Here is a 14,557-nt window from a genome sequence, read left to right as displayed (position 1 = left end):
CTCAGGCTGGATTAGCGGACACTGTGCTCCCTCTGTTCAGGGTTGGACACATAAGTTTGCCTGAGGGGGTGAACCTCCACAGGAGGCTAAAAGCCGTGGGTGGATATTCTTGTCAATTATTCAATATCTTATTCCTCTGGGGGAAAGAACCAAACTTAGTACAAAATTCTTTCCCTGGAAGACCAAAGGTATTTCAAAGGTCACCTAAGACTTGTATTTCATATGTACACCAGTGATGACCTAGTCTGATAATTATTTATTTATCTACAACTCTATGCAAGGAAACATCTCATTGGTTACTAGTACATGAATTATTCGTTAATTTTATTAAACACTCACCTGCTAGGCAAGTAATAGGCTCACGGCTTACTATCACATGTATTATTTATGTTATTAGATACCCACCTGCTTTGTAAGTGATCAGCCCATTGATTAATATTACATTTATTATTTCTTTATCTTAGTAAGCACTCACCTGAGTCACAAACATTACTGGGTAATCTATACGAAACAGCTTCTTTAACTTTTATGATACTCACGGGTGCTATATCTCCACCTCAGTGGGAATAATTGTCATCAAAAGACATAAAATGATTTAAGATTACTCAATAAGAAAATGGAGCTGGGTGGTGGTGGCACACACCTTTAATCCCAGCACTTGGGAGGCAGAGGTAGGAGGATCTCATGAGTTTGAGGTCCGCTTGGTCTACAAGAGCTAGTTCCAGGACACACATAGAAATCCTGTCTCAAAAAAACAAAACAACAACAACAACAAAATGACATTGGAACCCAGACCTATTCCGTAATGACTTCTCACTAAAGAGGTCAAGGATCCTAGCTTACTAACCAAGAGCTGTTTGGTCTGATCTTACATATTGCTAAGAAGACAACTGAGCCTCCAATAGCACTAGGTTTATAAGCTAGCTTATATGCTGAGAAGCTATGCTACAAAACTAGACAACTTGAAGCTACCTTTCACCAGGCAACTATTATAGCAGACCAAGAGATGAGGACATGTAATCTTGATAGTGATCACACCATTCAGTCCTAATCTTTTACAAAAGAAAGCAAAGCTTGGTGCAGTTAGAAATCCTGCCCAAACTAAGGTATTCAACTGGAGAAGTTTGGAGACCAAACAGACACTTAACCATGAAGCTAGCTGGAGAATTTTGCACACAGCACCTAACACTTGAATGGTTCTGCTGTTTCACTTCTCAAGGGAATAAGAACAACTCCCCACCACACACACCAAGTGTCTTGTCAAGCAAGGTTAAATGAACTGATAATTATTACCATAGAGTTGATTTGGAACTAGTTACTACCAGTCAAGGGAGGGGACAACTCAGAATCCTGAGGCAAAGACAGCCTGGCGCCAATGACACAGGAATGACTACATGATGAATCCACACAGCAGACCTAAGGAATGACACCGGGTCCCAGGTTCTCTGCACCTACCGCAGCACAGCAGGGATGGAGAGAGGCGTCCGGTCCATATCAAAGATTGCCTCGAAAATTACAAAAGGTGGAAGCTCTATCTTTAAGCCCCAGAGTTCATAAGACTCCATGAGCAAAAATGCTGAAGTTCACCAAAACAATGCTCTTGAGTTTACACAGTGAAGCAAAACCATACAGTAAAAGAATGTTCTACTCCAAGAAGTGACAGCCTAGAAACCTCTTCTGTCCTTGTTTGGGTTCAAGACCATTTGTTTATACCAAGAAATGCTTTCAAGATTTGTGAAGTACAGAAATTGGCAAATATTAGGAATGGGAAAATCATAAAAATTTTAAAGGGAAGGATTGTAAAGCATCTGAATGGTTGGTATAGGATAAAATATATCTTTTAAAATAAAATAGCTGGGGATCTAAAGTCAAGCCCCATGTGCCAGGTAAGTGCCTTAATACTGGATCACATGCTCAACTCACTATAAGAATATAGGTTTAGGAACTGGGCATGGTCTGTTACTCACCATTACTCATAGCAGTAAGGGAGAGAGGCAGTGGGATCTCCATAAATTCAAAGCCAACCTGGTCTACACAGCAAGTTCCAGGTCAGCCAGGATTGCAAGTGAGACCCTATGTCAAAATAAAGTAAACAAACAAAAAACAAAAACTTCAGGAAAATGTATAAGGATAGAAAACAACAAAATCGAGAACAAAAAAAGAGCAGTAAAATAAGAATTGTTAAGGAAATCAATAAAATTGCTGGGCCTGGTGGTGCATGCCTTTAATCCCGGCACACAGGAGGCAGAGGAAAGAAATAAAAGAAGCTGGGAAGAGGTGCCGCACACCTTTAATCCCAGCACTTAGGAAGCAGAGGAAGGCAGATCTCTGTGAGTTCAAGGCCAGCCTACCCACAAAGCCGGTTCCAGGGCAGCCAGGACTGTTACACAGAGAAACCCTGTTTCATAAAACCGAAAAAGAAAGAGAGAAGGGGGGGAGGAAGGAAGGAAGGAAGGAAGGAAGGAAGGAAGGAAGGAAGGAAGGAAGGAAGGAAGGAAGGAAGGAAGGAAGGAAGGAAGGAAGGAAACCTATATACCTAGAGAAATGTATTCTGTTCCTATATGAATTTAAAAAGACCCAATGTAAAAGTGTGAGGACCTGATTTTGCAAACTCCATTTGAAAGAAGGGGCTTCATCTTAAGCCGTATAATGAGCTGTGGGGTGGGCGATCTCAGCTCCAGAAATGTGCAGTGATAGCAGAAATTTGAACAGACACCCTAAAAATAGCCAATTAAGGAGCTAGGGAGTGGGGCCATAAGATTTAACGAGGTCCAGATGTTCTTGGGAGGCATCCTGTCCTTGAAGACACCTTGTCAGTAATTTATGGCTCTTTGTTAGGTTTTCATGCCCAAAAACTGACCAATGGTTTCAGAAACGACCTTATCCTATGCCCTCATTGCCCAATCCTGAGATGACAGGACATGAACTCCCTGATTACGGCGTTTCCCCTTTAAAAGTTCTACCTTCCCAGGGCTCCCTACCACACTTTCTGTACCCACCATGCTAGGGTGCTGGAAAAGTGTTGGTCCAAACTTGAGTATGAATTAAAAACCCTCATGTAATTTGCATCAGGAATCCAGCTCCATGAATTCATTTGGGGACCAGAAACTTGGGCATAACAAAAGAAATCTTTTCTCCCTCCATTGACTTCCAGGTTAAACTCAACTCTTAATAAAACATTAGAAAGTATCTTTGCAGACAAGAACGAGTTTATTCTAAAACTACCAAGAAAAAAGAATAGGTTCTTTCAAGGGCCAACATAACTTTGGAATACATGTGCACACATATGCAAAAGCCTAAAAAAATAATAAAATTGATTTTCAAAAAGAACAAAGTGGAAGAAGCCATGTCCATTCCCTGTGGCAGTAATCAAGACAGTGGGAGCCTGGAGGAAGAGCAGACCCATAAATCAATGGAACAGAGCAGGAAATCCAGACGTGGTTCAAAGCGACTATGCATAACTAGCACTAGACAAGGGGAAAGGGCAATGGCAATTCCAAAGGGGAGAGACAGTCAACAGCAAACTGAACTACGACTGGAACCCTCAGTGCATCATATGCCGAACAAAAACTTAACTCCAAATGCCTCTTAGGCTGAAATTTCTACCCAAGAACACTGAAAATCTTCAGGACCTAAGGCAAAAAAGCATTCTTAAATGTGGTACCAGAAGCAGAATCTGTAGGAAGAATAATAAATAGTATTCCATCAAAATCAAATTGTTCTGCCTAGTTTTTTTTTTCTTTCCTGATGAAAGAAAGAATGAAAAGGACAAATTCCATGTTAAAAGAAGTATTTCCATAAGAGATAACTGGGAAAGTTCTTGTGCACACAATACATAACTCAGAAGTCAATCATGGGGCCAGAGGAATGGCTCAATGGAGAAAGGTCTTTGCTGCCAAGCCTGGGGGCCTGGGTTCAGTACCTGTGAGCCATACTGTGCAGAGAGAATAGAAGTGACTCCCTCTGACCTCCACAAGCAGGTACAGGCACACACACGGGGCGGGGGGATGTTGTATGTCTAGTGAAATCAAATAAGTTATATGATCCACTCCAGCACAGATTCCTTGATTCTGCCAACACTCTACAGTTGTATAAGTGGTTAAGAGAAGGTGCACGGACTAGGGGAAGGGCACATTGGACTTTTCTGCGCATTTCTTTGCAATCCCCTATGACTATAATTATTTCAAAGTGTCTCCCATACAGTTCTGAACAGACTAGCAAAAGGAGACTTCACGTTTTACTGTAAGCTCTCTAAAAACCAGAGAGAAATTCTAAAAAATGGTAACAGTATCACACATTTTTCACATGTACAGTTGGAGAGAACCCCAGATTATGCAGACAAAAATCCCCTTCCAACAAACCCAATATTCATGTAGGTAGGGGAAGAATTTCCTCCCACAGATCTTCATGAAAAGAACATTCCAACTGACTCCAGTCTTTCAGCTACCCTAGAGAGTCTCTTTCTGTTGCTGCATGGACTCCAGGGGCCTCTGTCCCAGACAATAGGTTGTTTCATGAGCACATCCCAACACTAGGGGCTGCTCTTTCTGTCAGATGCACCACAACTAAGACAAAATTCCCTTTTCCAGGAGGCCTAGCGAACTGAAGACCTGAAGACTCAGGGTTCTCTGTCTGTACTTTCTCTGCCACTCTAGGACCTCACCATGATTTCTCATCTTGGATTCCCCACTCCTCGTGGGCAGACTGGTTCTTGGCCCTCCAGCTGGAGGGGAGGGGAGCAAACCAGCCAACCTCACAGACATACAAGAGGATTTGAGCTCACTAAGGGCTTTGGGCCAAAGCTTCAGCTAATACAGAAGCATCCCTTTAGCTCACCTTGCATTCTGATTAAAAACACAGGATTAAGTGTCAAAGTGCAGGCACTCATCACATATCATCCGCCCATTTCAACTCCATTTCCCCCACATACACGTCGATTTATCTGTCTGTTCGTTGATATCTACAGGGAAAACTTGAGACAGTTCGCACCCAGGGAGCTTGCTGGGTTTCTATAGGATCTCAACTACCACGTGGCATGTAGCTCTCACTCAGCCAACAATCTGAGACACTGACTTCAAAGCTACAGAGCAATGTAGACTTACAGCCTCGTTGCTTCAGATCTCAGAAGAGCAAGCAAACGACTTCCCTCTCCAAGGGCTGTTCTTTCTAATAACCACATGCAAAGTCAAGACCTTGTGCATGAGTTCAACACTGAATCCTCCCTGCCCCCAACACACACACACACACACACACACACACACACACGCACGCGCGCGCGCGCAAGCATGTAAAATACAAGTATCCAGAACGGAATCACGACTTACGTGGAACTGGTCTGAGGTTGTTCGAATGCTTCTTTTGGAATCTTAAGGCCCGGGTTTCGCTTCTTGCCTATGGGGAAGGACATAAGGGGAACAAGTCAGTATCTGCTTTGTTGTAGAAGAGCAAGGGCAGACAGAGACTTCCGGGCAGATGGAAAAAGTCATCACAGACACCTGCTCGCCTCTTCCCAGTTCAGATTACAACTTGCAAGGGAAGCAACCAGTAAGCGACAGGGGCCAGGGCGTCGGACGGCCTCTCAAATGAAAGGTGGGCTGAGACCGGAAATGGCATTGCCGTAGATCCAGAGTGCACATGTCAAGGTGAAAATGTTAATTCTGGCTGGGACTGTGGCTCACTGGCAAAGCACTTGCCTATCCCGTGCAAGACCAGGGCTTCGACACTGAAAAATTGCCAACTCTGTGGCTAAGAAGGTGGATCACGTTAGCTTCCTTGGTTGTTCTTTTATACAGTAATCATGATGGCTGATGACACTGGCTGGGTATTGGGGTTGCTGTGCTCTTGTTTCTGTTTTAGCGCCAATCAAATGGAGTCATTCCGATTCTACAGCTTTCTAAGTTGAGCAGTTGTTAGAACTGATGATGGGAATGGATACACAAAATAAAACAACACCACCACTTCCGGGATGCTCTGTCTTTACTCATTCCTCGGCTACCTACAAGAGGCTGAAAACCGGAAGAGAAAGCATCTGACTTAACTCCCGAAGTGTGCAGCGATATGTCTGGTATGCACTGACAAGGATTAGGATGACAGATGGGCTCGTGCCAGGTTATCATTTCTTTTGGGGTCCAGATAGGAATGTAGCCTGACACTACTCATCCCTAGGCTAAAATTACAGGCGAGTTTGGCTCAAGCGCCTTTGCCGATGAGTCAAAATGAACAGACTAGGACATGACAGCTCAGTAAGCAGATTCTACTTATGCATAGATCCCAGGTCTTTGCACTTGGTGGGAGGACCCAAAGCCGAGCTGGACACAATGCCTACAGTCTCGCCTCCTTCCTCATCTCTTCTCTGTACTTCAAGTGGGCACATCCAAACTAAGACAAGCTCTAGCCGGGCAGTGGTGGCGCACGCCTTTAATCCCAGCACTTGGGAGGCAGAGGCAGGTGGATCTCTGTGAGTTCGAGACCAGTCTGGTCTACAAGAGCTAGTTCCAGGACAGGCTCCAAAACCACAGAGAAACCCTGTCTCGAAAAAAAAAAAAGAAGAAGAAGAAGACAAGCTCTAGATGAGATCCTAGTAGACTCTAAGGAACAACATAAGGAAACAAAGTACTCTATGTGCAAAATATTCCCCCAAAGAGCTTAGCGACCTGTTCAACACCAGAGTCAGCAACGGCCTCATTAGCATCTGTGTGGAGGTCTCCTGACACCCTATGTGGAGTTCTTCCCACTATTCTATAAGGCTGAGAGTACAGACATGGCCCGGGAGAGGGATGGGAGAACACGGGGTTGTGACTTTAAAAGCCGTCAGGTTGTTTCTCTTACCACAAGTGACTTTCAGACTCACTTCTTTCCAAAAGATTTTTTTAAATGTGTAGAGGTGTTTTGCCTACATGTGTGTCTGTCAAGCATGCAGTGTCTGAGGAGAACAAAACATGTTGTACCCCCTAGAACTGTAGTTATAGACTATTGTGAGTCACCCCGTGGATGCTAGGAATAGAACCTGGGTCCTCCACAAGAGTAGACAGTGCTCTTAACCCACAGGACCATTCCCCCAGTCCCTATCCTGGCTTTTGACTCTCAGTTTCCTTGGCTGTAAAATCCAGAAATAACACTGAAATTTACTTCTCTGAACCAAATGCAAGAATCAAACCAGACAAGGCATATGAAAAAAATATGAAAATATATGAGCTATCTGAAGAACCTTTTCATTACGATCATACAGAGAAAATATCTCTATGTCTTGTTTCAAAAAATAGAAGAAATACATGAATAAAACTGCCTATGTTATCAGAACCCTAAAATCATGTATTATTGAGCTTTTTATATATTCTTTAAAAATTCAATATCTAGATCAATTCAGCAAGCAATATTAAGACAATACTAGTCAATAATCAACACAGAAAGCCTTTAGCAGACGTCTTCAGTAAATAGGTTTTCAACTATGCCTTCTAGAAGAATCAGTACACACCATTACTCCTCCCTTGTCCCGAATCTCAGAGGCGACTTATTTGTGAAGTTAATCAGTTCAATGCAAAGTGGATTGACAATGGATAGGACTTTTCACTGTGCTTCTGGGTGCTGAGTCTGACGAATAGATGCACGGTTTAACTCTGAGTAGTCTCCTCCATGAATCTCAGCCACACAGACAGGAGATGCTGTTTAAAGAGTCACTCCAATGAGGGACAAGATGTTCCACTTCAAACCATGACAAATGGTTAGCACTACAAGCAAAGAGGGGACCAAAAAAACCCAACAAATATCACCTTAGTGTTTTCTCAAATAAAACAAAAGGAAAGTAAAATAGTTTATCTGTGATAAGGGCTCCCAGAGATCATTCAATCAAACCTCGGCCGAAGCTACTCTTCTGCATTCCTAACTGGGTTCCTATCTGACAGGTGTGGAGCCAGATCACTGTTTTTCGGGGGCGGGGGGATCTCCATTTAAAAAGCACAGTGCATCTGGAGAAATTCTTAGCAGCAACTAGTTATACCACCCTAACACAATAAATTAGCAAAACATCTATCCAAAGACAGCAAAGCAAAGGATGGAGGAAGAGAAAGGGTGGAGAGAGACTTCTGTGGACAGAAACAAACAGAATAAATGACCAAGACAATAATACAGTCTTCCCTTGGCTCTCCCCCATCTTCCATGAACACCCAGTCACCCCACCCCACATCACATCACTCTGCCCCAGAATTGGTGATTGGCGGCCTCTGACTGAAATTAGTAGCCTCTCATCTCCAGATCTGACCCCTGACTAGCTACATGTTAGAGATTTTCATGGTGTTCAGCGTTTGCACAAGTATAAAATTTCAAAACATTCAACTCCAGGACAGCTAGAATAAATCTCAGGAGATGCAGAACCCCAGCCAAATGTCACTTAGGAAGAAAAAAAAAAAAAAAAAAAAAAAGATGTCCTCTTTCCTTAAGGATGTAAATCAAGTAACGCGAGGACCATACACATATCCACGACCTTCCTGGACTTACTTCTCCGTCTCCAGAAGTTTCAGCATCTCCCAGGAGGTTTTGAAAGCTGCAAACACAGGGGCTCCAGAAGCAGCCCCAACAGAACTCATCCCTTTCTGAGCTCCAAAGCCGGCACACTTCAGCGGGAGGCAAACAGAGCAGACTCCACCTCCTGCTCTTGTGTGGTAGCAAAACCTTGGTGAGTTCATTGTTCCTGGGCAATGGAAGCCGCTCACTCGGGGAGGCAGAAGGTTAGCTAGCCCATTCAGACACCCAGGGGTGGCACTGCTCATTAGGCAGCCCTGTAGTTAGAAATCCCTGAAGTAACCCTGGGAGCCCGGTTCTCTCGCCTTTTGATAAATGGCTCTTTCATTTCCTAACAGAAAGAAAAACAATAGGTGGTGGGTTTCCAGCTGTGTTTATTTCAGGGCAATCTGTTCCCTCAAAGAGGCTGCCAACACCTCACGCTAACATTTAACACAGTGAGCTATGATGGAAAACCATTAATGGGAAGGAGAGATAGGGATAACAAAGTTAAGTGGTCAAGAACGTTAATGGACCTTTCCCTTGATAAATCCAAACCAGAAATTGTTTAAAGTCGGAAAATAGTCTTTACCTTAGATGGGGACAGAAAAACAAGACTTCTCAGAATCTTGTATATTTCTTGTATGCTTTCTTTTCTTGGTGCAGACTGGAGAAGAGGAGCCCGCCTGACTGAACACAGCCTTGCTTCATCAGTGTGTGTGTGTGTGTGTGTGTGTGTGTGTGTGTGTGTGTGTGTGTGAGAGAGAGAGAGAGAGAGAGAGAGAGAGAGAGAGAGAGAGAGAGACCCATGCTAAGAAAATGGTTTCTCCAAAAAGACGGCATCATCCCAGGAACCACCGAGACTCACTACCTTCATCTTAAACCAAAGTCAGGCCATGAAAATTCAGACCCAATGTAAAACAGAGCCAGGCTCAGAAAGAAAAGAAAAAAAAAATAGAAAGAGTGGAGGGGAAGGAGAAACATTAAAAATTTCTAAATCTTTAGAAGAGAAATGACCAGGCCACATAGAAATACGCTGGCTTTAAGAGTACGTAAAAATGATGGGGTACAAATGAGGTGTCGCCCAGCACCCGCTCTGTGGGGGTGAGCACAAAGGCCTTTCTGATGTGCCTTATTACATAAAATAGAAGGCTGTGCTCCCGGCGCCAACCCAAACAGCACACGGCCCCCACGAGGCCCGCAGACAGTGACACCCTGAGATAAGCTGGTGTCTAAGCATTCCTCAGGTCCGAGAAAGGTCGGTGAGCGTGATTCCGGTGGTCGGCAACCATCGGCCTAGCTTCACAAGAGGAAGGACTGCGGGTCACCAGAGCCAAGTTTATTTTTCTAGCGTGTTCCCCAGTGTGAATGGGGCTTCGAGCCAAGTTGCTGGAGACCTGGAGGCCTTGGCTGCTCTCTCCCTACAAGGAGCATCTGGAGTTCCAAGTGTCGCTGGCAGCAAAGCGCACAGAAAAGCATCGTTAGATGCCATTAAACTACGAGGATCCTAGGCAAAGCAGCTAATGGAGCCCAGAGGAGGCAGGAGGTGCAGAGAAAAAGCTGCCTTTATGAAAGCCAGAGTGGAGGACCTCTGGAAGAGCAGTCAGTGCTCTTAACCACTGAGCCATCTCTCCGCATCCACATGCCAGCTCACAACTGTCTCTACCTCCAGTTCCAGGGATTCTGACATCTCCACAACAATGCACATAGAAATAAAGTTAAACAAATTATATATTTTAAAAAAAAATCACTAGGAAGGCGACAAGGAGCCTGTGCCACCACAACCCTACAAAATGCCAGCTATTTCCCGTCACCAAGACTACACACGGTGTGCAAAATCTGGGAGGATTACACAGAGTTTTCGGAAGACAAATTGGAGAGCTCATCTGAAAACTTCCAATCACATTGACCTTAAGTGAGAAGGCAGACTGAATCTCTTAGCAGCTTGCCCCTCCCCTCTGTGGTCCCCTCTACAGGGAGCGCTCCAGCTGCTAGCAGAGGAGAATTCAACCTTCTGAATTCAGCACATTCATGGAAAACCCACAGAAACTCCCCCTAAGCCTTCCTCCGCTCTCAGGAAGCAGCTCCTATGACCACCACCCAACTATTTTCCTCATAACCTTAGTCTGTTGCTTTTAATTTCACATTCGCTCATTACTGATTTATTGTCTGCCTTCCCCACAGGAATGTGCAAGTTCCCCAGCAGCAAAAATTTTGTCCAGTATGCCTCGTAAATATCTGTTTACGGAATGAATGTCCATTGTCCTTTCCTTGGCTATTTTGAACAGAGTCGTTGACAGAGAGCTGAGGAGGGGGGAGGTACAGAGTGGGGGGATAGAAGAAGATAAAAATGATAAAAAAAAAAGAGGTGGGGGAGGGAGGAAGAGAGGGAGGGAGAGAGGGAAGGAGGGATGGAGGGAGGGAGGAAAATATGGAAATAAAAACCTCAAATAAGGGAAACAACACTAACGTAACTAACAAGGCTGTGTTTCAAATCCCGCTCGTGATGCCTTGCATTAAATGTCGGTTTGACATAATCTAGAGTCCCCTGGGAAAGGGACCTCTGGACATTCTGTTAGGGCACTGTCTTTATACATTACTTGGCTGTGGATGGGACTAATCCCTGGGCAAGAGAATTATACCCTGTACTGCATAAATAGAGACAGAGGGAGCAGCCCTAGCACGCATGTCTTCATGGCTGCCTTCCAACTGTGGCTGTAACGGCGCCAGCTGCTTCAAGCTCCAGCTGGCCTGATGTCCCCCCCACCATGGTGGACCATACTTTGAACGATGAGCGCACACAAGCCCTTCCTCTATGATGGCATTTATCACGACGATGGGAAAAGAAACCAAGACACCAGCTGTGCTCCTTATTTACAGTGTGATCTTAAAGAGCGTCCCCACCGTAAATCAGGTCCCGAACCCGCAAACCGCAGCTGACGGTCAGCCTGACCGGGCCACTCACAGGTTCATCTGACACAGCGTGCACAGGCTGACGCAATGTGTGGAAAGAACTCCGGCAGTGCCCTGGAGGCTGCGTGCTCCACAAATACTTTCCTTTCCCTCTTCCACATTTGTGCTTATATTTTTAAAATATGACGTAAGCAGAACGCCCTGTCAAAGGCATCTTGTGTCTTCCAATGACATCCCCTGACCTTCCTCCCTTGTGTGACTTGGGCTAAAATTATATTTCCCAACAGCTCACGCATCTTGAACCACATGGTCAGTGTGCCCACCAGCTATGGGAACTAGTCCAGCTCTACAGACTCAGGATTTCTGGACGTGTAACCTCAAAATATACTCTCTCTCTCTCTCTCTCTCTCTCTCTCTCTCTCACACACACACACACACACACACACACACATTTTAACTTTGACAGTAACTTAGAGTCCAGCCAAGGTCAAGAAGCACTTGTCTAGTATTGAATATGATATAGTATATCTGGATACAGTTTTTCACTTTCATCACTTCCCACCTAATTTCCTCCTAGGTTCCTGATACATCCCCTACATCCAAGTCAATTGTATCTGCCTCAGAAGAATGACATTACTGGAGGCTGTTTAAGAGAGTACACACTGCTCTTCAAGAAGACCAAAGTTCACGGCTGGGTAGTGACCCACATCTTTAGTCCCAGCACTCAGGGGGCAGATTCAGGTGGATAGCTGACTTTGAGGTCAGCCTACTCCACAGAGAGAGTTCCAGGGCAGCCAGGGCTACACATAGAAACTCTGTCTCAATAAGAATGGAAAAAATAATAAATAAAAAGGAAGCCCAGAATTCAGTTCCCAGCACCCACATCAGCCTATAATTCCATCCCCAGGATATACGACTCCCTCTTTTAGAATCCGTAAGCACTGCACTCATATGCACATACACACACAAAGGCCCATTAATTATAATTAAAAATAATAAATAAAACTTTTTCCACCATAATTAAATTCAAAGTTCTTCACTGTATTAACTACATCATTGAACTGAAACTGTCATAATTCACTAAAGCAAACGTTACAAGGGATAAAATTCATTACTCTGCAAATTCTGTTTTTTTAAGATGTCAGCAGATAGGAAATTCCAATAACTAAAATAGCAGTGAATTTATGAGGTGGGTGATGCAGACAATTGTAGTGGGGAGCTGCGGGCTGTGTTCCTGCCGCCCCAGCTCCTGGTCACCTGGCTAGCTTATGCCCCGAAATAACAACACACAAACTGTATTCTTTTAAACACTGCTTGGCCCATTATATCTAGCCTCTTCTCGGCTAACTCTCACACCTGGACTAGCCCATTTCTAATAATGTGTGTAGCATCCCAAGGTGCGCTTACCTGAAAGATTCTAGCCTATATCCATCCTGGGTCGGAGCTTCATCACATCTGCCCCAGAGAGGAGAGCTATCGAGTCTGAGCTCACTTCCTCTTCCTCCCAGCATTCTGTTCTGTTTATTCCACCCACCTATGTTCTAACCTATGAGGCCAAGCAGTTTCTTTATTATTTAACCAATGACCTTCCTCCATCAGACAACGCACACTGAAGGCAGGAGAGAGAAAACCGGACAAGGAGAATAAAATGTCTCACAGAGGAAGTGGTATTGTGGGTAGTCTTGGATAACTGATTTGAGGGTACATGAGAGTTCACTATTTGCAATGGTGAAATCTTAGTGGTCGACTTAACTAGATCTGGGATCAACCAAAAGACACATCTTTGGGAGGGTCTTGGAGGGTGTTTCCTTACAGAGATTGACGAAGGGGAGGAGATCTCCAGTCCAGAGTGAGCAGATATGAAGAGATCTGAGGGGGAAAAGGCTGCTTTGGCCCACTCACCTTCGCTCCTCACTGGTGAGTTTTGCCCCTGCTATAGCCATCCCTTGCTGACATCAGCTTCTTGGGTGGACTGGAGGACCATCAGTTTTCCAGGAGTCCTCCAGACCTTCTGTGAAATACTGGTACTGCCTAGGCACCTGCCCCAATGGACGGAGCAGTTGCCCAATCCTCAGACTCTCTAGCATGAAGACAGCTAGACTTTTTACTCAGCACACATCATGCAAGCTAATCTAATAATTTTTCATGGTATATATTTATTCTATCAGTTCTGCTCCTTTAGATAACCCTGACTAATAGACATAATCACCACCATTATTGCCATCACTATCATATCACAATCACCATCATCATCAATGTTGCCATCCTTACCATCATCACCATACCATCATCACGACCACCACTATCACCTTCATCACTACCATCAGCATCATCATCACCACCATCACCTTCATCACTACCATCAGCATCAGCATCACCACCATCACCTTCATCACTACCATCAGCATCAGCATCACCACCATCACCTTCATCACTACCATCAGCATCATCATCACTACCATCACCTTCATCACTATCATCAGCATCATCACTACCATCATTAATAGCATCGTCGCCATTATCATCATCACCATCATCAACACCACCACCATTATTAGTATAATCATTGTTCGGCTATTCCACAGCAAAAAGAGATTTAGTGAAGAAAAAAAAAGGTGAGCAAAAGGGAGTAGACATGGAGAGAAGGGAGATGATGAGTGCTGTGATTTGAATACACAATGTGCCCCAGAGGTTTATCAGTTTGAACGCGTGGTCCCCATATGGTGATGCAGTTTTGGGAAACTAGAAACTTTGGGGCATGGGCTTTGCCGTGGAAAATAGATCACAGGAGAGGGATAGCGGTGTATAAGATGCCTGGCGCCTTCCTGCTTCTTGCCATATTCTTTCTGCTTCCTGATCATCCAGATATGGACAAGATTCTACAACATAGCAACGAGCTATGGCTGCCACCATTTGTTCCCTACCATAATGGACGGTAGTGCCTGAACCCCTTTCTCCTTAAGTTGCTTCGGTGTGGTAGGTATTCAATTTATCATCAGTACAATCATCATCACCATTATCACCATCATCAGCATCACCATCATCAGCATCACCATTGTCCTCATCCCCCATCCCCATTATCATTGTCATCATTACCATCACCGCCATCCCCATCATCACCACCATTGTCATCATCACCACCATTATC

The 14,557-nt window shown here is 44.4% G+C and overlaps 1 protein-coding gene across 3 annotated transcripts in view; it reads right to left on the bottom strand.

The window, feature by feature from the left end:
- The window catches only part of Map2k6 (mitogen-activated protein kinase kinase 6), a 127,895-nt gene that overhangs the window by 33,422 nt on the left and 79,916 nt on the right, over window positions 1–14,557 (bottom strand). For 2 of the 3 annotated variants that reach the window (XM_057774191.1, XM_057774192.1), the window contains exon 2: window positions 5,325–5,391. In XM_057774191.1, the coding sequence (XP_057630174.1) occupies window positions 5,325–5,391 (67 nt within the window). Of the gene's footprint in view, window positions 1–5,324; window positions 5,392–14,557 lie in introns of those variants that run through there. The other variant, XM_057774193.1, reaches the window with a different exon arrangement.

The sequence above is a fragment of the Chionomys nivalis genome, chromosome 7, assembly GCF_950005125.1.
Source record: "Chionomys nivalis chromosome 7, mChiNiv1.1, whole genome shotgun sequence".
Classification (NCBI taxonomy): Eukaryota; Metazoa; Chordata; class Mammalia; order Rodentia; family Cricetidae; genus Chionomys; species Chionomys nivalis.
The sequence above is the reverse complement of the archived record's forward strand: the minus strand, read 5'-3'. Positions and strand labels throughout refer to the sequence as shown.